Here is a 20,492-nt window from a genome sequence, read left to right on the forward strand (position 1 = left end):
CAGAAATCAGATTAGAATTGCCTGGGGAGGCAGTGGTTACTGCCTGGAAGTTCCTGAAACTTCCTAGAGTGATGGAAATATGCTGTATCTTCTTTAGGATGGTGGTTATTCACACTGGTGAATACAATTGCCAAAATGCATGGAACTGTACACTTAAAATCTGTGCATTTTACTTTATGTAAATTAAACCTTAGGGTTAAAAAAAAAAAAAGCATCACATAGTGACCCAACCAGTGGTGGTTTCTGGGAGCAGGGGTCATGATTTTTTTTTTTTTTAACGAGGAAGTGTATCTACAAAGTTTAAAAACAAAAACAAAAAAAGAGGGGGCGGGGGATTCTAAGTACTAGAAACTTTCCCGAGTATTGGTTTCGGGGGAAGGAAAACTGGGAAGTGATCTAGATTTTTACAGGGCGAGGGCAGGGTGCTGCGACGGCAGGGTGCTGCGAAGGCAGGTGGCAGAGAGCTATTGGCTTCCCCGGGGTCCGACCCCAGATCCCCACAAGAAGTCCCACTGCCCCCAGCGGTCGGCGCCGCTGGCGCCGCTGCCGCCGCCGCGAAGCCGGAGTCAGGACGGCTAGTCGCTCGTCGGCGTCGCGCTGACGTCACGCGCGTGCTGACGTCGCCGGCGGCCGCGGCCTCTGAAGCGGGCTGGGGCGCGGGGGGCGCCGAGTTTGAGTAGTTTGGGGGCCGCTCGGCGCCTGGCGCTGCTCCCGCCGCCCGCCGCGCCCCGCAAACCGCGTCTCGGCCGGACCGAGCGCGTTCGGCCCGTTCCCGCGGGGACCCTCGCTGGCGGCTGGGCGGCGCTTGGCGAAAGTTGGCCCCTCACGGGCGGGCGGGCGGGCGGCCGCGGCCATGGAGCCCCGCAGCATGGAGTACTTCAGCGCCCAGGTGCAGCAGAAGGACGTCGGCGGCCGCCTGCAGGTCGGCCAGGAGCTGCTGCTCTACCTCAGCACCCCCGGCGCCATCCCAGACCTGGAGGACGACATGGGCCGTCTGGGCAAGACGGTGGATGCTCTCACCGGCTGGGTGGGCTCGAGCAACTACCGGGTAAGCGGCGGCGGCGCGCCAGGCCGGGCACGCCCTCCCCGGCCAGCCCTTTAATGACCGACGTGCGCGTCCGCTCAGGCGAGCCCCTGGGTTGGGGGGAGGTGCTTCGGAACCGCCCCATGGACTCAGGGTCCCCGGACGCGCACCCATTGGCGACCGCGAGCCGGAGACCGATTTCCCACCACGACCAACTTTTTCCGCAGTTGTGAACAATGACAAATTCAGCGATTCCCTGAAACCGTTCTTAGGCACTAGGATCTAATGTTTCATCACTTATTTTAAAAATCAGGAATAATTTACGTATGTAAAAGCCTCGGAGAAGTTTTACATTTGTACGTACCTATGTAAACACTACCCAGACCAAGACATAGGACATTAAGATACGGATTTTAAATTGAGAAGGACTGTCAAGTTAATCCTTAATTAATCGTTTTTATCCTACTTAATCGCACCTTTCTTTTTTCTTATATAATTTTTTTGTGTCTGGAAGGTTGTGCTTTTCGTCTCTAAGTCATCTTTAGAGCTTAACAAGGTGCCTGGTTAAATTTACCGTTGAATCTAATGAAAAGATGCTGACCCCCTGGCATTATTTATCTGCTTTTTGTTTATTGTCGACGGAAAGCAGTCGAGTGCTCTCTGTCGCTTTGTTTTGCCGCAGTTGACTGACTCGGATTTGAAACCGTGCCGTAGCAGGTGAGCTGATGCTGAAAAGAAAAAAAAAAAAAAAACATGAGGTACAAGAAGGAATGTTCTTAAGAGCCGGTAGTAGGCAGGCTGTAATGTAGCCACGTTGGGAGACCAGGTATATTCAGTAATTAGCCTGTGCTGTAGTTTTTAGCAGTAACTTTTTTTTCTAGTCTTCTGGTGGCAGTGTTGCTTTAAAATGCTGGCCCAAATCTCCCGTGGATGAAGTGATTCTTCTTAGTAATATATACTTCCAGCCCAAAGAATAGGCTGTATTCTGAAAGCATTATCATTATAGAGAAGAAAGGCAAACTCTGGAATTATTATGCAGACTTAATGGTGAAACTTTCATGAGTTTTGGAAGGATTTGACTTCTACAAAGGTAATAAAAAGTTTGAGAGTTAACCACCTCAATGTTTCATCATATACTGTCTCTATTATTTCTAAAAACTTTGGGAAAAATTAATATTTAAGAATACATCATTACTCTGGGAGATTAGTTTTATTTCTTTGGAAGACACAAGCTAATTTTTTTTTTAAATTGAACTAGTCAATTACAGTATGTCAGTCTCTGGTGTACAGTACAATGTCCCAGTCGTGCATATGCATACATATATTCATTTTCATATTTTCAAGATATTGAACATAGTTCCCTGTGCAGTACAGAAACAAGCTAAATTTACTTACACTGTAAAAAGGGCATACACGCTCAAGGTAGTTGATTTTATGTTTCAAGATAGGCTGTTGTAGAAAATCAGCTCTTTGGTAATACTTGCTCCCCTTCCTAAGTGAACTTTGATGTGCCAACTTCTGTGCTGGCTTTGGTTGAACTGGCTTTGGGCCATTTCACACTCAGGTGTACCATCAGTAAATGACCGCTGAGCAGTCCATCTCTTGAAACATATTCTTGGCATCTGTGATACTGCCGTATCCCATTTTATCTTTTACGTCTCTAAGCACTACTTCCACTCGGTGCTATGTTTCTCCTTTATCTAGCTCTTAAGAGTTAGAATCCATCAGGGGTCTGACCCAAGTTCTTATCTCTTTACTACACATTCTCTCCATGCTCCTCGTAGATACCCCTGTAGCCTGAGACAGTTTCACCAATCAGAAAACTACCACAGGCAACCACGACTTCATCTGCATCCTTCCTTGTAGCTATGCCCATGTAATTATGTTTTCTCTGAATTATGTTTACAGTGAATGAATTATCTGTCTTTCTCAATTATACCAGTCCCTCCACAAGTGTGTTGCGGACATGCATATCCTGTACCCACCTGCCTACTCAAGCACATTAATTCATCAGTTTTGATCTCTCTTCCTAAATCATTAGTTCTCTCCTTTCTACTAAGTTCTATAGTATAAAAGCTTTTTCTGACATTGTTAAGGAGAGGGCATTTTAATTCATTTGTTATTTGGGATTTATAAACAAAGTTACCAACCTAGCTCATCATTTTTTACTCAAGATTCAGTGAAACATTTAAATCTTTTGAAAAAAGGGTATCATAGAATTTTTTGGACATACACACAAGTAGAAATGAACTTAAATTTCAAATTATGCTGAACAAAATACAACTTTTCTTTGAATTTGATAGTACTTCAGAATTTGTCTTAGTAGCAGTCATTGCTTCAGTGAATTTGAGTGATCTTATATGCTGGATATTCTAGATACTGAGGACCCATCTGTGAACAAGGCAAGAAAGGCTCATTCAGCTTCATTTAGGTATTAATTGAGGACCTACCATGTGCAGGCACTTTTCTGGGTACTTAAGATACAATACTGAAAAAACGACAGAAGTCCTTGCTTTTGTGTGCATAGATTCTCGTGCGGGCAGAGGAATAAACAAGATACCTAAAATTATAGTTTGTTAGATGTGATAAATGCTTTGGAGAAAAGCAGTGAAGGGAATAGGAGCGTTGGGCCGGATGCAGATGTTGGAATTTTATAGTCCTCAGACCTCAATGAGAGAGTGATTTAAAGGAGGAAAGAGTGAGATCCCTGCTGTCACGGAGATCAAATTAGAAAGAGGAAGGCAGATGGTTATACAAATTAGATAATTTCATGTAACAAGTGCTTATAAATCAACTGATGTGAAAGAATGATGGTAAGATGAGACTATTTTGGAAGTAAAAAAGTGAGGTGAAATTTGAGTACAGACAGGAAGAAAATACTGGAGTGAAGAAGGCCTTTAGGCGAGGAAGCTGCCAGTGCAGAGACCCTAGTTCTGTTGAGGAACAGCAAGGCCAGCATGGCTAGAGTTTTCAAGTGAGTGAGGTGTTGAGAAAGATGAAGTTGAGGAGGCAGGTAGAAAGAGCTTTATAGGATTTTATTCTAAATGGGTGGAGGGTTTCATGTAGAGGGATGGTTGCTTTGTGGGGAGTGAACAGTAAATGAGCAGAAGAAGCAGGGAGATGATGGTGGTTAAGGATGGTTTGGTAGCACTGGCTGTCCTGAGATGTGGAAGATTTGGGTTATGATTTGGTGATAGAGCCAGCAGCTCCTCCTCTTGCATTGAATATGAGAATTAAGAGAGGAATTAAGGATGATTGCATAGCTTGGGCACCAATAGAGGGTACTATTTACTGAAATGGGGAAGACTGCGAAAACATTTGGGTGAAGGAAGTAAAAAGTTAGGTCTGAGAAGGTTGTTTAACGTCCAATTTGAGATGAGTCTTCAGTTCAGTGGAGAAATGATAAATGAAGAAAAAATGTGGGAATAGGGGTGTGTGTGTGTGTGTGTGTGTGTGTGTGTGTGTGTGATATATGGTCTGGCATTTGACTTTTGCTAAGGACAGACCTGTGATTTCAGAAGTCCCCAAATTTTAGAATGACATTATAATAATAAAATGTCTCTTATAAAATGAAGTTAAATATGATACCATTTAAAGAGTCCTTAGTGACTGTCAAGCATTGTCTCAAGTACTTTATTTCCGTTGTCTTGGTTTAACCTTTAGGATGGCCTTAGAAAGTCAGTACTGTTTCCTCATTTTGTAGAAAAGAGGAGGTAAGTAATCTTGCCTTCGGTCATAGACCTGGTAAATTGGTGGAGTACTTGAACCTAGGGAGATTAGGCTTTTACTCCTTTCCTTTTCTGTACTTTTGTAAACCTCCTCAATATCCTATCGTTTATCAGTTCTACTTTCACTTTTTTATTTTGTCTATCTGCAGCTATAACATAAGTTGACTCTAAAAGCGGGGGAAAAGATAAAAAGCATTTATAACTGTGTAGGGCAGGGCTAAGTAATGTCCTAAGTTTCAAGTCTTTTCTTGGAATCCAAAACCACAGCCCATATGCCATTTAAAAGACGATACTTTCCAATGAGTGTCACCTTGATTGTATTTCTTGTAAACCATCACTTTCTTAAAATATATGATTTTTTAGTTTGCTTAAAAAATAGTGAAATCTATCTGTATATATGGATCTTGTCTCTTCCTTTTACCTGCCATGTAGGATGAACATCCAGGTTGTTGTTAACTTTTTACTATTCACATTGTCCTTTTATGTTGTCACCTTGTGTATGTGCTTGAGAGTTTCTCTAAGGTAGTGATTCTGAACCCTGTCAGATTCAGTGCCCTCTTGTAATGCTCCCTTTACAATCCTGAAATAAAATTTACAGCCAATACTCAATATACATCATTTCTTAAAATCCCAGTAATCTCCTAACTGTACTATAAAGGAAAATTACACATAATTTATAATGAGGTGAAATATATTTCAGTATGTAAATGTGCCAGCCTGACTGCCCAAGGAGACATACTGATAGTCAGATGGCTGCACCAGTACGTATTGCTGTAATTGCTACCACTGCCAGTTCAGACCACTACAGGTGTGTGGTTGCTGGGATTCAGACTTCGCAAGTGGCATTACTGTTGGTGATTGTGATATTCTAGAAATCTTTTAAATTCTGAACCTTATTTCTTTGAGCACAGCCCTTTAAAGGGTTTGACCACCCCATGTGACTTCCTAGTCCATTTAACTTTTAACTGTCTCATTCTCCCTCTTGTTGAAGTTTAAATATCCTGGTCAGTCACACCTTTACATTCATTTTCAATTCTCTTCTCCCTCCTCACTTTCATTTTGTGATTCTCCTTTGATAAAGTGCAGTCCTGAGAATCCATTTCTACCTACCTTACACCTGCACCAGTGCAACAGAAGGTGGATGGAGAAAAATACAAAACTGCCAGTTGATTTGATTTTAAATTTCTGACCTTCACTTGGGTTCTTAATGGTGCCTGGCAGTCATCCTATCTTTTCTACTTGATTTGTTCTTTCACTTAGACAACTATTCCGCATCTGTTCCTCTCCTCTCAGCCCTATCAATAGCTCTTCTTCCATCATCAGTGTCAGCTGATGGCCTTGCTGTCTACCTCACTGTAAAAATGGAAGGAATTGGAATTTCTTAAGACGCCCATTACTGTATGTACCCATCTTCCAGCGTTTATCTCATGGGAGGCTCTGAGTAATTTGTTGAATCAGTGAGTGAAAACACACTTGTCCCTTGATTTACCTGCTGCTGCATTCTTGGAGAAACTCACACTAAAATCATGCACACATACCCACACAGGTTAAGTTCTAGGCCCTGATAACTTCAGATACAGTTTTTATTTACATGAATGGCTGGCAGCAGGGCTACCAAGTATGGCCACATACCTTTGGGCTGCACAGCTCCAGGGAAGAGTTGTCTCCAGTGAGAATAATTGTTCTTGGTATGTGTCTAGAAGTGGAAATACTGGATTATACTTCCTGTCTAGTTCCCCTCGTTCTACCTAGAGTTAATCAGTATCTTTAAGTTGTTTGTTTCCCTCCTTTTTTGAGGGAAATACTTTTATTTATATATTTATATGAAAGTAATCTGGTATTTCTCTTCAGGTTTTCAAAATTTGTAAGCCATCATGTTTTACTCATTTGATCTGTGCATATATGTCCACTTGTCAATTATTTTATCCCATTCTTCTACTCATCTTCTTAGATGCTGAGTTAATATTTAGAGAAAAAAGGTCCTGTCAACTTACAATATTTCCTAATGAGAGAAACATTACCAGAGTATGCTTACTGTCAATAATACATGTCTTTTTTTCGGTTCCACCTAGATGGAAGAAGTCCTTGACTGTGAATTAAGCTTATGTCCTTCCTACATCTCGAAAACTTGTCAGGCTTTCTGACTTTTACATGGAAAGTTCCTAGTTGTGATTCTTTTTTTTTTTTTTTAATTGAAGTATAGTTAGTTTACATTGTTGTATTAATTTCTGGTGTACAGCAAAGTGATTCAGTTATACATGTATAGATAGATATTCCTTTTCAGATATTTTTTCATTATAGGCTATTATAAGATGTTGAATATAGTGCCCTGTGTTACACAGTAAGACCTTATTGTTTATCTGTTTTATATATAATAGTTAGTATCTGCAAATCCCGAACTCCCAATTATCCCCCCACCTCCCCACCCCCATCCCCCCCGGTAACCATAATTTTATTTTCTATGTCTTTGAGTCTGTTTTTGTTCTGCAATTAAGTTCATTTGTGTCCTTTTTTTTTTTTTTTTAAGATTCCACATATAAGTGATATCATGAGATATTTCTCTCTCTCTCTGCCTGGCCTACTTGACTTAGTATGACAGTCTCCGTGTCCATCCATGTTGCAGCAAATGGCATTATTTTATTCTTTTTTATGGCTGGGTAGTATTCAGTTATGGATATACCACAACTAATTTATCCAGTCGTCTGTCGATGGACATTCCTTGCATATCTTGGCTGTTGTAAATGGTGCTGCTATGAACATTGGGGTGCATGTATCTTTTCAAATTATAGTTTCCTCTGGATATATGCCTAGGAGTAGGGTTGCTGTATCATAGGGTAAGTCTATTTGCAGTTTTTTTTTAAGGAATCTCTTTACTATTTTCCATAATGGCTGCACCAAACTGCATTCCTACCAGCAGTGTAGGAGGGTTCCCTTTTCTCCACACCTTCAACATTTATTGTTTGTGGACTTTTTAATGATGGCCTTTCTGATCAGTGTGAGGTGATACCTCATTGTAGTTTTGATTTGCATTTCTCTGATAATTAGGATATTGAGCATTTTTTCATGTGCCTTTTGGCCATTTGTAGGTCTTCGCTGGAGTTAAGTCTCCTGCCCATTTTTGGATTGGGTTTGCTTTTTTGTTTTTGAGTTGTATGAGCTGTTTGTATGTTCTGTAAATTAAGCCCTTGTCAGTCGCATTATTTGCAAATATTTTCTCCCAGTCCATATTTCATTTGTTTATGGTTTCCTTTGCTGTGCAAAAGCTTCTAAGTTTAATTAGGTCCCATTTGTTTGTTTTTGCTTTTATTTCTATTGCCTGGGTTGACTGTCCTAGAAGAACATGGCTAAGATTTATGCCAAAGAATGTTTTACCTGTTTTCTTCTTGGAGGTTTATAGTATCTTGTCTTATGTTTAGTCTTGAAGCCATTTTGAATTTATTTTTGTGTATGGTGTGAGGGAGTGTTCTAACTTCATTGATTTACACAAGGTTGCCCCAAAACCACTTGCCAAAGAGGCTGTCTTTTCTCCATTATATATTCTTGCTTCCTTTGTGGAAGATTATTGATCATAGGTGTGCAGGTTGGTTGTGATTCTCAAATTGGAAGTGGGCATTACTATCTCATGCAGTTGCTTAGCTTTGTTGTTGATCGACAACATTTCTGATTTTAACCATTTGGAAGATTAAATATTATATTGAATTAAAACTCTGTAACCAAGATGACAACTTGCATGTGAGTTTACTGACATCAGATTACTCAAATATGTTCAACTACTTGTGATTCAGAGGTAAAAAGGGAGAGAGAGAAAAAAAGAGAATGGGAAAATGACCCTAAAGTTTCTGGGACTTCTCAGGATTAATAACATTTTATACATTTTTGAAAATTTCAGTCTTATAACTTAAAAATACCCTAAAATTTAAGCTTAGTGTTAGCTCAGAATTTGCTTTTTAGAGTTTCTGTTTTTCTACCTGTTAGAAAGTGTTATTTTTCCTTTTATATTTTATAATTTTAATATATTTTATATTATATAATATATTTTATATTATATAATATATTTTATATTATATATAATATTTTATATTATGTAAGTACATTATTTTTGCTTTTTTATTTTAAAGGATCTGGATGGAGGCATTTGAGTTCCTAAGGAAGTGGTGAGGAGAAAATTGGAATATTGCTCTAGTTGTTTTTTCTTCTTTTTTGAGGGTTTTAATATTCTCTTTAAAGAATTCTTAGCCATGATGCAGGCTAAACCAAAAGATGTCCACATGGAAATTCAGGAAAGTTGTTTGTAGCCGCATGGTAAATCTTGGTATTTAGTGTGTCACATTCACCCATCAGATTCCTTGGGAGTGTGCTGGCTATCACTGGGTCTTTATTTACTATCCCATGTGAATTTCAGAATCAGCTAGTCAAGTTGCACCAAAAAATTGTGATTTCTTATTCGAATTACATTGAATATCATCTTTTGAGGGGAAGACTTAATATCTTTATAATATTGAATTTGTCACAAATCACAGGTACATTGTTTCATTTGTAAGTCTTTCTAGTTAGTGTCTCAAGATAAGTGCTCTTTAGAAAAAAGTTAGTATAATCTCCGTAATATTACACATTAAAAAAATCCCTTGCTATCAAGTATCCAGGGTTCAAATTTCCAGTTTCTAAAAATGTCATACACATTTTAAAATTAGTTATTTTAAGAAAAATCAGGATCCAAATAAGAGTCACACATTGTAATTCATTAGTGTATTAGTCTCCTATTGGTGCTTTAACAATTTACCACACACTTAAGGGAGGGAAAAAAAAAACAATTTACCACACACTTAGTATCTTAAAACAACACACATTTATTTCCTTACAGTTCTGGAGGTCAGAAGTCCACAGTGGGTTTTATTGGAATAAAATCAAGGTTTCAACAGGATTGTATTTCTTCTGGAGACATTAGAGAATTTTCCAGCTTGTAGAAGCTGCCTACATTTCTTGCCTTTGGGCTTTTCTTCTGCCTTCAAAGCCAGCAATATAGCATCTTCAGATCTTTCTGACCACTATTCTGTCATCACATCTTGGACTCTGACTGACTCTCCAGCTTCTCTCTTATAAGGGCTTTTGGGCCCAGGATAATCTCAGGATGACTTCCCCATCTTAAGATTCTTAACCACATCTTTAAAGTTGTTTTTGCCATGTAGGTAACATACTCACAGATTCTGGGGGTTAGGACGTGAACACCTTTGGGAGGCCATTATTCTTACCTCGGCTACCATATTTATTAAGACTCTTAATCTGTTTCTCCCTCAGTGTCTGTTCTTTAAAAGCCTTGTATTTTATTTGTGGTAGAGTTTCCCAAAGTCTGAATTTTGCTAATTTCATTCCTGTGATGTTTGTTCCCTCTGTATTTCCGGTAAATTGATGGAAGGCTACTTCATAAGTAATGCTCTTCTTCCACCAGCTGGCATGTGACATTAGGAAGGCACATAAAGTCCGAGAGTCTCTTCATGGTGTTAGCAGACATTAATGTCCAGTGTTTGGATCTCTTAATTAATTAGGGTTTGCAGAATGATATTCTAATTATGTCATTCATACATTAGCTGGAATACTTTTTTAGAGAACTTCCCCATTTACTACTATTTGGTTACCTAGTGGTATAGTTTATATAGAGAGTCAGGTATAGTTTGTATGACTCTTTTCATTTACTAATTGCCAAAATAGTGAGGTAAAAATAACTAGCATTCTCTAGTATTAGCCAGATAGTTTTTGTTATCATTATGAACTCTTTTAAATATATTTAGTGCATTTCAAGACAATAGTTATTATCCTTATTAATATCCAAACCATCCTATCACATGACCCTAATAATCTTTGACAGTATCTTTTTGCTATCTGGCGTCATGAGAGACCATACTTCCTACTCCTGCCTTGGAATCAGCCACTTCTCCAAGAAGCTCTGGTTCCTCTTAGAGGGAAATGGTTTGTGGAAACTACGGTCTGGGTGCTAATGGAACTTACTGTTACTCATTTGATCATTGTTTCTGGATTTTTATCAATGATAGGGTTAGGCTTAATTTAATTTTAAAGAAAAATAGATCATGAGTTCATACTGATATTCTAATACAGATTCAGGACTGCAATTTTTACTACTTCTATATATTTTCTATCTATATCTACCTCTATCAACAAAATTTCTAGAAACATTGACAGTTTCTTTTTCACAGAGTTTTGTTTTTGTCCTCAGGGTATATCCCACCAAAGAGAGTCAAATTGCTGTATTTTAAAATCACTTGGAATAGTCTTCTGTGTTATTCTACGAATTGGGTATAGAATTAGGTTCGCTTATTTTATTTCATTTTCAGTGAGATTAATTATTGCTACAAAGATGATGTATTCAAAATAGTCTGGTTTCTTTCTCTTTTCCTTATAGTCTATTCCCAACCATTAATTTCTTTTTCTGATTATCTTTCCATTGTTACTTGTAACTATATTTGTAGTCCCCTTTTTATATACACACATACATTTCTCCAATGTGCTTTTTTCACTTAATATATTTTGAATATCATTACATAGCAGAAGTTGGGTAGCCCTCATTTTGATTTTTAAAGTGTCAGTACTCTGTAGTGTAGCTGTGCCATAAATATTTGAATCTGTCCCATACTGGTGAATGTTTGGGTAGTTTCTGGTCTCTTACAATGAATAATCTTTGTTTTCTCGTAATTTTGCAGGTATATCTTAGGGATAGATTCCTAAGTGAGATCTTACTAAGAATACATGTTTTTCCTGCTGATTTGAGATACTGCTTTTATCATCTATTAAATTTCATGTGTGTGAGGATGTCTGTGCACTTTGTTATGTTTTTAATAGTTTTATTGACATAATTCACATTTATACAGCTCACTCATTTGAAGTGAACAGCTCATTGATTTTTAGGATATTTGTACATATGCACAACCATCAGCATAGTTTTAGAACATTTTCATCACTTCAAAAAGAACCCTGTGTCCTTTAGCTGTTATCTCCCTATCCCTCCACATCCACTAGTCCTGAGCAACCACTAATCTCCTTTCTATCTCTATGGATTTACTTATTATGGACACTTCGTATAAGTTGAATCACACAACGTGTGGCCATTTGTGACTGCCTTTTTCACTTACAATGTTTTCAAGGTACATCCATGTTGTAGCATGTGTCAGTCATTACTATTTATGGCCAAATAATATGTGATTGGTTGCATATACTACATTTTTTTTAATTCATTCAACAGTTGATAGACATTTGAGCTTTCCACCTTTGGGCTATAATGAATGATGTGTAATGAACATTGGCACACAAGCGTCTGTTTGCGTCCTGCTTTAATTCCTTTGGGTATATACCTAGCAGTGGAATTGTTGGATCCTCATTGTTGCTGCTCCACCCTATGCTTTAGGCCTTCTTTTTCCTTGCATTTCCTAGAGGAGTTTCTCTGTATTTCCTCCTTCCCTGGTGGTGGACTACTGTTGCTACTGACTCTGTTCTTGCTGCTGGCTGATTTATGGGGAGTGGGGCTGTTCTGCTTTCCTGGTCCAGCTTCAGTCTTAGGAGCTCTCTGTCCTTGCGTCTTGAAGGTGAGGCTCTATCAGAGATTCTGCCTCTTCTCAACTGGAAACCTATAATCATTAGAACCCAGCCCCTACTCCTGAGGTAGAAGGCTTTTTTCCCTTTTTCTCTTTACTTAATAGCTGTAAGTTTTTATCTGTGTCCTAGAAGGTGACAGTTTGTCTTTCCCTCAGTAGCTTCAAACTTTTGTTTCTTGTAGGACGAGGGAATGGGAAAGGTTTGTGCTTTTCCTGCAGAAGCAGCTGCTCCCTTCCTCCGAGACCTGTAACCACCAGGAGACTTTCTCTAATCTCCTGCCCTGTCCTCCGTCTTGATTATATGTCCAGTGGAGGTTTGTAGAGAAAGAGCCTGCAAGTGGGCATGAACTCTCCTTGTGCCTGCAGCTAACAGGATTCTGTATTCTCATGCTAGCCCATGCTCAGCTTATTAACAATGAGTTGAACATAGCTGAATTTCTTTTACCCACTGTGGGTTTATCTTCCTTCTGTCCTCTGCCATGTGCGACCTACTGCTTATGTCCCGTCTCTCCTTGTCTGTCGTAAGCTTTCAGGCTAGATGATTATTCTGCAACTTTAGCTTCCTGATGGCTTCAAGAATAGTTATGGTTTTGTAGATTATTTGGTTTTTTCTTGTTTACAGTGGGAGTGATTTTTTTTTCCAATTTCTTCATCTTAGACAGAAGCTGGAATTCCTCTATAATGAATGATGCTCTTTTAATTTTCTTAACAGCTTCATTTAAGAAGCACTTCTGCATTATAGAAAGCTTCAGGTATAGTCAGTGAACTTCTGTGTACCCTTCAACTAACTTACCAGGTATTAATATTTTGCCACATAAGCTCTATCACTATCTTCCTGCATCTGCACACTATTATGTTTATTATTATTATTGCACCATTTGAGAATAGGGTGCCCTAACCTCACCACTATTCACCCTGAATACTTCAATCTCCCTATTTTTTAAAAAAATTTGGTAGTAAGAAGATCTTTATATGTCAACAATTATATGCTGATATTAAAGTATGCCTCAGTAATTTGTATTCATTACAATTTCTTTCTTTCTGTAGGTGTCGTTAATGGGATTGGAAATTTTAAGTGCCTTTGTGGACAGATTATCAACACGATTTAAGTCCTATGTAGCAATGGGTAAGTTAACTTTATTTTAAAATTATTGTACAGTTTGACATACTGACTTTTTTCTCATAGTATTTAACAGAATTAGTTTTCTGTAAATGCAGTTGTAATTGTGTAAATGAATGCAGCCCAGAGATCTGCTACTTAGCATTTTAGTTTGCCCAGACATAAATGATTTTAAGCCTGTTTGAGTAAGTATGTTCCCTTTGAGACAAAAAAAAAAACCAACAAAAGCAAAAAACTTGCTGAATATACTGCTAATAGATTTTTACTTCGTATTTTCAATTTTTTTTTACTATCTCTTTTACTTTTTTGTGACATATTAATAAATTATAGTATAATTTGCAGCAGTGCTTTTCAGACTATCTGTAGTGAAGGACCAGTTTTTTCATTGCTAGTCTATTATAGACCAATATTTCATAAAATACAATACAAATAAATCAGAGCAAAATGAAATTAAAAAATGCAAGGCCCAATTTTTCAGTTAGATTTAACAAATGTAACATTATTTTGGTCAGATTGTTTTCAAATCTTATTTTATAAAAACTTACAATTTCTTTACAACAAATCATTTGTAAACTGTAGACTACAGTCCTGGGCTGCTGGCCCTACTTTGAGCAGCACTTAACAGTGTTTTTGCAGCCCAGAATGATACACTGGTGTAATGTTCTTTGTATGGTTGTTAGATTGCAGAAAGTTGGCGTTGACTTATTTTCTAAACCTAAGTGACCTTCGTGTGCCTTTTGGAGTGCTTTAGTGAGTGGATTTGTCCTACTATGTAGAAATGTATTTAAGGATAACCTCAGATGTTTGTGATTTTCTTTTATAGATTAAGTTAATGCCTCATAATGTATCATCACTCTTATTTTCAAATTCTGTTTAGTCATCTTTTTTCTCCATGTTCAGTTATGCCACCAAATTCTTTCCAGTTTCTTCTTTTATTTTTATTGTCTAGCTATCCTTTCAGCAGAAATATCCCAATGACCTTCTCCATCTTTATTATTTCCTTTTTAATCAGTACCTGGTTCCAGTTCAATCTTTGTATGCATATCTTCTGAAAAGATGATTTTTTTTTACTGTCAGTCTCCTGCTCAAAATCTTATGATAGATGTTGAAAACTGTGCTCTGCAAACCTGTGTCACATGCTTGTGTATTTTGAATCAGTGTTTGGGAAGTTTTACATAAAAATTCATATTTGTGGCTTGTCTTGAAAAATTGGCCAGTGTGGCAACCCTGATCTTGCCTTCCCACACGTGAATATTGGCAGAAGCGGTGTCATAGCCTCCTTTTTGTCTGGGTCATGAGCTTTCTGATTCATGAGTCCCTCCCAGCTCCTCTTGTCTCCTCATAACTGAGAATTTCGGTTATAACACACAGAGGTTAGAATACCGCAGTTCTTATACCTGGTTCATTTTTGGCATTTCTGTTACCTCCCTGACTGTAGGTGTTTGTTTTGTGACCCCTGCCCTGTGGTAACTCTATTATTAGTTGCTACAGACAGTATTTTAGACTGGAGAGTAATTCTAGGTATTACATATCTCACTTACTTTTCAGGCACAAGGAGGACAGGTGGGGTTTGATGGACGTACTCACTGCTCATGTTGAGGCAGTAGGAGTGTTAGGGCCAGAGCCCTAGTTTGCTGCCTCCCAGGACTGTCCTGCTTTCAGAACTTACTTCTGTTGTGCTGTCCTTGGTGCTTCGGTCCTCTCAGCACGTCTGAGCCTTCTCCATCTCAGCAGCCTGACTTATTCATGATGCTCCGTAAACGCTCTCCACTCTAGCTAAGCAGAAACTTGCTCGTTCTCATTAGTTCTGGCTTAACTTGTTTAGGCCCCTGCTATGCTGTTACTTCTTCCTGAAATCCTCTCCTTCTCCATGTTCCTTTCTTTCTCTTTTTAACAATTTACTTCTGATTTCAATATCTGGGAGCTTTTCAGGTTACTCTCATCCTACACTGAATTTTTTCTTTACTCCATGATTCTTATACCTGTGAATACTTAATAAATTACACTAAGTTGGTTTTGTCTGTTAATGTTTTTCATACATGTTTCCCACATATCTGCCTATTCTTATATGTGTAATTTTTTATCTTTTAATCTCCTCTTCTTTCTGGTTATCTGTCTGCATTTGCTGTTAGTATTGTTTTCTCTTTGAACTCTAAGTGTTCATTATTGTTCTCAGTGAAACTTGAACTTATTACTTGAGAGTCAGTGTGATATAATAGGAAAATTTCACAATTTTGCTACCATTTATTGAATACGCCCTTTTTACCCATTTAGTGGGCTTATCTACCTTACATATATGAAGGAGTACCCTCAAATAGCTATTTCTCATTCGTACAGCAGCTCTGCGAGATAGGCTACAGTATATCTGTGTGCTTTTAAGAGATGCAGTACCAGGCTCAGAATCCCAAAGTTAGCTTTTTTATTTTACTTCTAGACCTTAGCCAGACAATTTTTGGAGCCTTTCTGTAAAAGGAAGGAATTGAATTGAATGAAGTTATGTGCTGAAGGTTTTTTTGATAATGTATCATTAGATACATGTAATTTGATGTGAGTGGTGTTATTTTCTTTTGGCATACTGAGGTTATTAACTATCATTACAGATTTTTTTAATCTTTTTTATTAAAAGTGAAGAGAGGTTTTAAGAAAATTGACATTCATGTTCGGTTTTAGACAAAGTACCAAAAAGAATATGGGCTCTATTAACGTAATTCTATAATATAAGAAATTAATATTTTCTTTTGTGACTATATGTGCTATGGAAAAATTACATTTTCAACCCCCAAAAAACACAATTTAAATTTAACACTGATCACCAATCCTGGTTTTATGATAACAGAATTCCGTAAAGGAGCTCATATTTTACAAATCTTGAAGAGATAGTTTTAATCCAAAATGGTATTACGGAAAGGGTATTAGAACAGTCCAGGTGCCTGGTCATCAGTTCTGCATCTTTTAAAATGGTTTGTATCTTGTGCAATGCTAAGAGAATAAAATATGCCAACAGCTCTGCTTCCGACCTCTTCCATGTTTCACTGTCCAAATTCCAGGCTATGAGAGATGTATTTATTTGTTTAACAAATTCTTTTTGAGAGTCTACAGAGTGAAAAACTCTGATTCGGATTCCCAGTGATTATCTATTGCATGTTCATCATGCTGAATGATAATTCAGTGGTCATTATATACAGATCTTTAGGGAATAGTGCTAACACTTTTGAATGTTTATTATGGACTTGGTGCAGGTGCTTTTTACCAGTTTTACTTCATTCTCTCACTAGCCATGTGAGGTATTGGTCTGGATCTCTCATTTCACAGACAAGGAAACTTTGCAATTAAAGAAGTTTACTATTTCACGTAATTAATCTATTTCTAGTAGAGCTAGAAATAAATCTTACTCTGTTTGACTCCAAGAATGTATATGTTAAAAAGGAATTCTGATGCAAAAAATATATGAATTTTTTTGTTTAATAGCTGTAAATCCAAGTTTATGTAGTGTGAGGTTTTTGTTGTTGTTGTTGTTGTTGTTGTTGTTGTTGTTTATGGTTTATACACTTTAGTTTTTATATTGAAGTGAGCCCTTGTTTGGGCCAAACTTTTTGTTTTCTTTTTGGAGTTAAACTCCACCTCTCAGGAATGACAGGTCAGTTTTTATTCCCATACGCACACCCACACACACACCCAAACACCTCAATTGCAAGTAAATGGAAGTAGTTATGCCTAACATTGTGTAGATTACTTAAATCCTGGTTTGCTTGTTTTCTGTTTGACCTTGGGCAAGGTATTTAATCCCTCTGGACCTTCTCTATCAAATGGGCCTACTCTATTTCATAGAACTGTTATGAGGATTAAATGAAATAATTCACTGCTTAATACATAATAATATCTAACATTTATCAAGTGTTTACTGTTTGTCTTCTGCCTTTCAGAAGCTATCAAAACCAGAATCCCCCAATAGCCAATGCTATAGATGTAGGTGAATTTCTCTAGTGTTAACAATACATCTAAGCAAATGAGAAGGATTTATATTGTTTCAGCTGACAGATACTTCAGTTGCCTCATGATTAGGCTTATGATTTTTATGGCAAGGACTTTGTTTTCTTATACAATCATTTCCTTGATTACGCTTAGATTTGTGGATAAACTTTCCATTTTGTATAATTGGCTTCTTCAGCATTTTCTTCCAAAAAGAATGTGTTTCTTCTTTCCTTAAATGTTGTTGATCATTATTACATCAGTTCTGGTTGTTATATAGTAGACAGTGTTATATTGTAGGATACATTTGCATCAAATTACACACACCTTTAATTATATGTGTCTATAAACTAGACAGAAAATCCCTTTCTTGATCTCATTTCTTCCTCCTTCCCTTGTTTAAAGTAGGCCTGAGCCTCCATTGCCTCAGGGAAGGGAAGGCTATAGCTGTAATACCAAAGGAAAAACTAAAGAAGTTAATTTCTTTGCTTTTGAGCATGCAGGTTGATGATAGTTATGGGGGTGGTAGGTGACACATTGGGTGCTTGCCCAGTGTCCTTCACTCTTTGAGTTGTTATGTGTATTATCTTTCAGTCGTCTCTAAAGTGAGTACTGCTGCAGACATGGGTTGAGAAAATAAAGACAAAAAGATTAAATTGTATGATCACACACATAGTAACACCCCACTAAGTGCTAGTGGTAATTTAAGGAATTACAGAAAGATAATTTTGACTATGAGATATTTTTGCCCTGTGGGAACCCGTATCCTCCAAATTCTGGCCCCACCTTCCTGTACCCTTCACCTCCCACCCTCAAAGGCTGTAATTTCTTTTTGGTGCTTTGTTGATTCATAGTTACAGAAACCTGTCTCATGAACACTCTCCAAGAAAGGACTCTAACCTGCCTCCTTTCATGGAATAGTGCCAAAGTCTTGACAGAGTAGAGAAAGACTTCAATCCCATGGACCCAGTCTTTTGTTTTTGTCAGTTGAGTAATATGTCTTCCATATCAAACATGTAAAATTTAAAGAATAATTATAAAACTAACACTGCCTATGCCTCCATCAAAAAGCTAGAACTCCACATTTCCTGATGACACTTTCCACTCTCTGTCAGAGGTAACTACTGTTGTGACCTTAGGGATAATCACTCCCTTGCTGGCCTGTAGAGATTGACCATTTATACTCTAATAGAGTATAATAGACCATTTATTACTCTAAATAGAGTAATACTAAGTTTTGCCTGTTTCTTGAACATTATTATTATAAGTGAATGTCATACTGTGTGTATTCTTTTGAAACTTGCTTCTCAGTTATTTTTTGTTGGATTCATGGGTAAAGAACTTAAAACAATTTGCTTACTTCATAACTTTTCATTTGTGGAAATAACTACCATTTGTAGTTTTGTAAAATACAGGTTATACTGGAGATGAATTCTAAATATTATTCTCTTTCCCCTTCCTTTCTCTAGTTATTGTAGCTTTAATAGACAGAATGGGAGATGCCAAAGACAAGGTTCGAGATGAAACTCAGACCCTGATATTGAAGTTAATGGATCAAGTAGCACCACCTATGGTAGGCCTGCATTGTAAAATTGAGATTTTGCTAATTAATGATAAAATAACAGTAAAGATAATTGGTAATCACAGCAAGTCAGTAAAGCGCCAGGGACATGAAAGCTGAAATTTTAAACAATGAATTGTTGCTAGTGCTTTAAAGAAATTGAAATTTAAGATAAAATGTCAATATCTAACTTTTTCATTTTTTGCTTTTCTTTTTCTTATTTTCTACTCCTTAATGCATTTTCAGAAAGCTAACTCCTAGGTTTAAGTGATTTGATAATGTACTGATTATAATATTTGTTCGGATTTTCTGGTTTTCATTATCTGCAAACTGTATAGTATTCAGTGAGAAAACTTATTTTGAAAACTACTAAATGTTACGTGAATTTCTGCAATCTTTACAGAGACAGGGAGAAATTTTTTTATTTTAACAGGTGGTTACTGATTATATAAGACATATGACAGTGACCTGTGTTTTCTGAATACAGTAGAAAAAAATTGTCCTTACGGAGTGTTTCAAAAGAGGAGCAAAAATAAATTGGCTTGTAAACAAAGACTTAAAGAGTAGCTTATGTTGAGTGAAAAAAATCAGAATTTACAATGTACACAATGATATTGTGTGTTATTTAAAATACAGCTTAAAATTATATTACATTTTATTAAAAAAATCCAGAGTATTGAATTGTAAAAATGAGCTATTTCCCAGATATTTTATATCCTAGAACTAAGTCCTTATTTATAGTTTGATGGGAATCCTTTGATAGTCACTTAGCAGTTCAAATTTTAACTTGTTTTTGACATGTTGTTATTACAATGAGCATTTTAAGGGGCACCTTTTGTGGGTATATTTGGACAGAAATATAAGTATGCAACAGAGTTCCAGAGATGTTGTTGCTAATCAGGGTATTCACCTTTAAGACTGATTTTTTTGTAAACTTCAAGTTACCTTCCAGAAAGTTTGACAGAGAGAATTATATTAGTAGAACTGAATACAGAGCCCAGAGAGAATAAAGCCCAAAAAGAGGTGGGGGGCAGTGTGTGTGTGTGTGGATGTGTACATGAATTTAGTAAATGGTAAGGGTGATGTTTCTAAATGTGGAGAAAGGGTGGATTGGGACAATTGGCTATATATTTGGAAAGATAAAGTTGCATTCCTTCAAATAACAAATCCATATAATTGTTTTCGATTATTTATTTATGTAGGTTATCTATGTTTTTTCCAAAAAAAATATAGTGACTAGCAATAGAATGACTTGCCCAAATATGCTTCTGTATTTGGATCCAGTGTTAAAAGGAAAAGAATCTGAATTATAAAATGTTGAAAAAGCGTGATCCATGTGATAGTCTGTACTAGTTGCTAGGCAACATTGGACCTTTAAATGCTTACAGTACTACTGGGCTTATAATGGTGGCATTGTTGTTGAGGGTTTCTAAGTTTAGAAGAAATTCTGTGTTGTTGAAAATTCTAAGGTTTTTAGGTTTTAGACATA

General features: G+C 37.2%; 1 protein-coding gene across 36 annotated transcripts in view; it reads left to right on the forward strand.

The window, feature by feature from the left end:
• The first annotated feature begins 823 nt into the window (after positions 1-823).
• The window catches only part of CLASP2 (cytoplasmic linker associated protein 2), a 152,447-nt gene continuing 132,778 nt past the window's right edge, over positions 824-20,492 (forward strand). For 12 of the 36 annotated variants that reach the window (XM_064496766.1, XM_031469859.2, XM_064496768.1 and 9 more), the window contains exons 1-3: positions 825-1,048; positions 13,401-13,479; positions 18,912-19,015. In XM_064496766.1, coding sequence (XP_064352836.1) covers positions 854-1,048; positions 13,401-13,479; positions 18,912-19,015 — 378 coding nt within the window. In that variant the 5' untranslated portion in view covers positions 825-853. Of the gene's footprint in view, positions 1,049-13,400; positions 13,480-18,911; positions 19,016-20,492 lie in introns of all 36 variants that reach the window. The other 24 variants (XM_064496774.1, XM_064496772.1, XM_064496778.1 and 21 more) reach the window with 3 other exon arrangements.

The sequence above is a fragment of the Camelus dromedarius genome, chromosome 17 (genome assembly GCF_036321535.1).
Source record: "Camelus dromedarius isolate mCamDro1 chromosome 17, mCamDro1.pat, whole genome shotgun sequence".
Lineage (NCBI taxonomy): Eukaryota > Metazoa > Chordata > Mammalia > Artiodactyla > Camelidae > Camelus > Camelus dromedarius.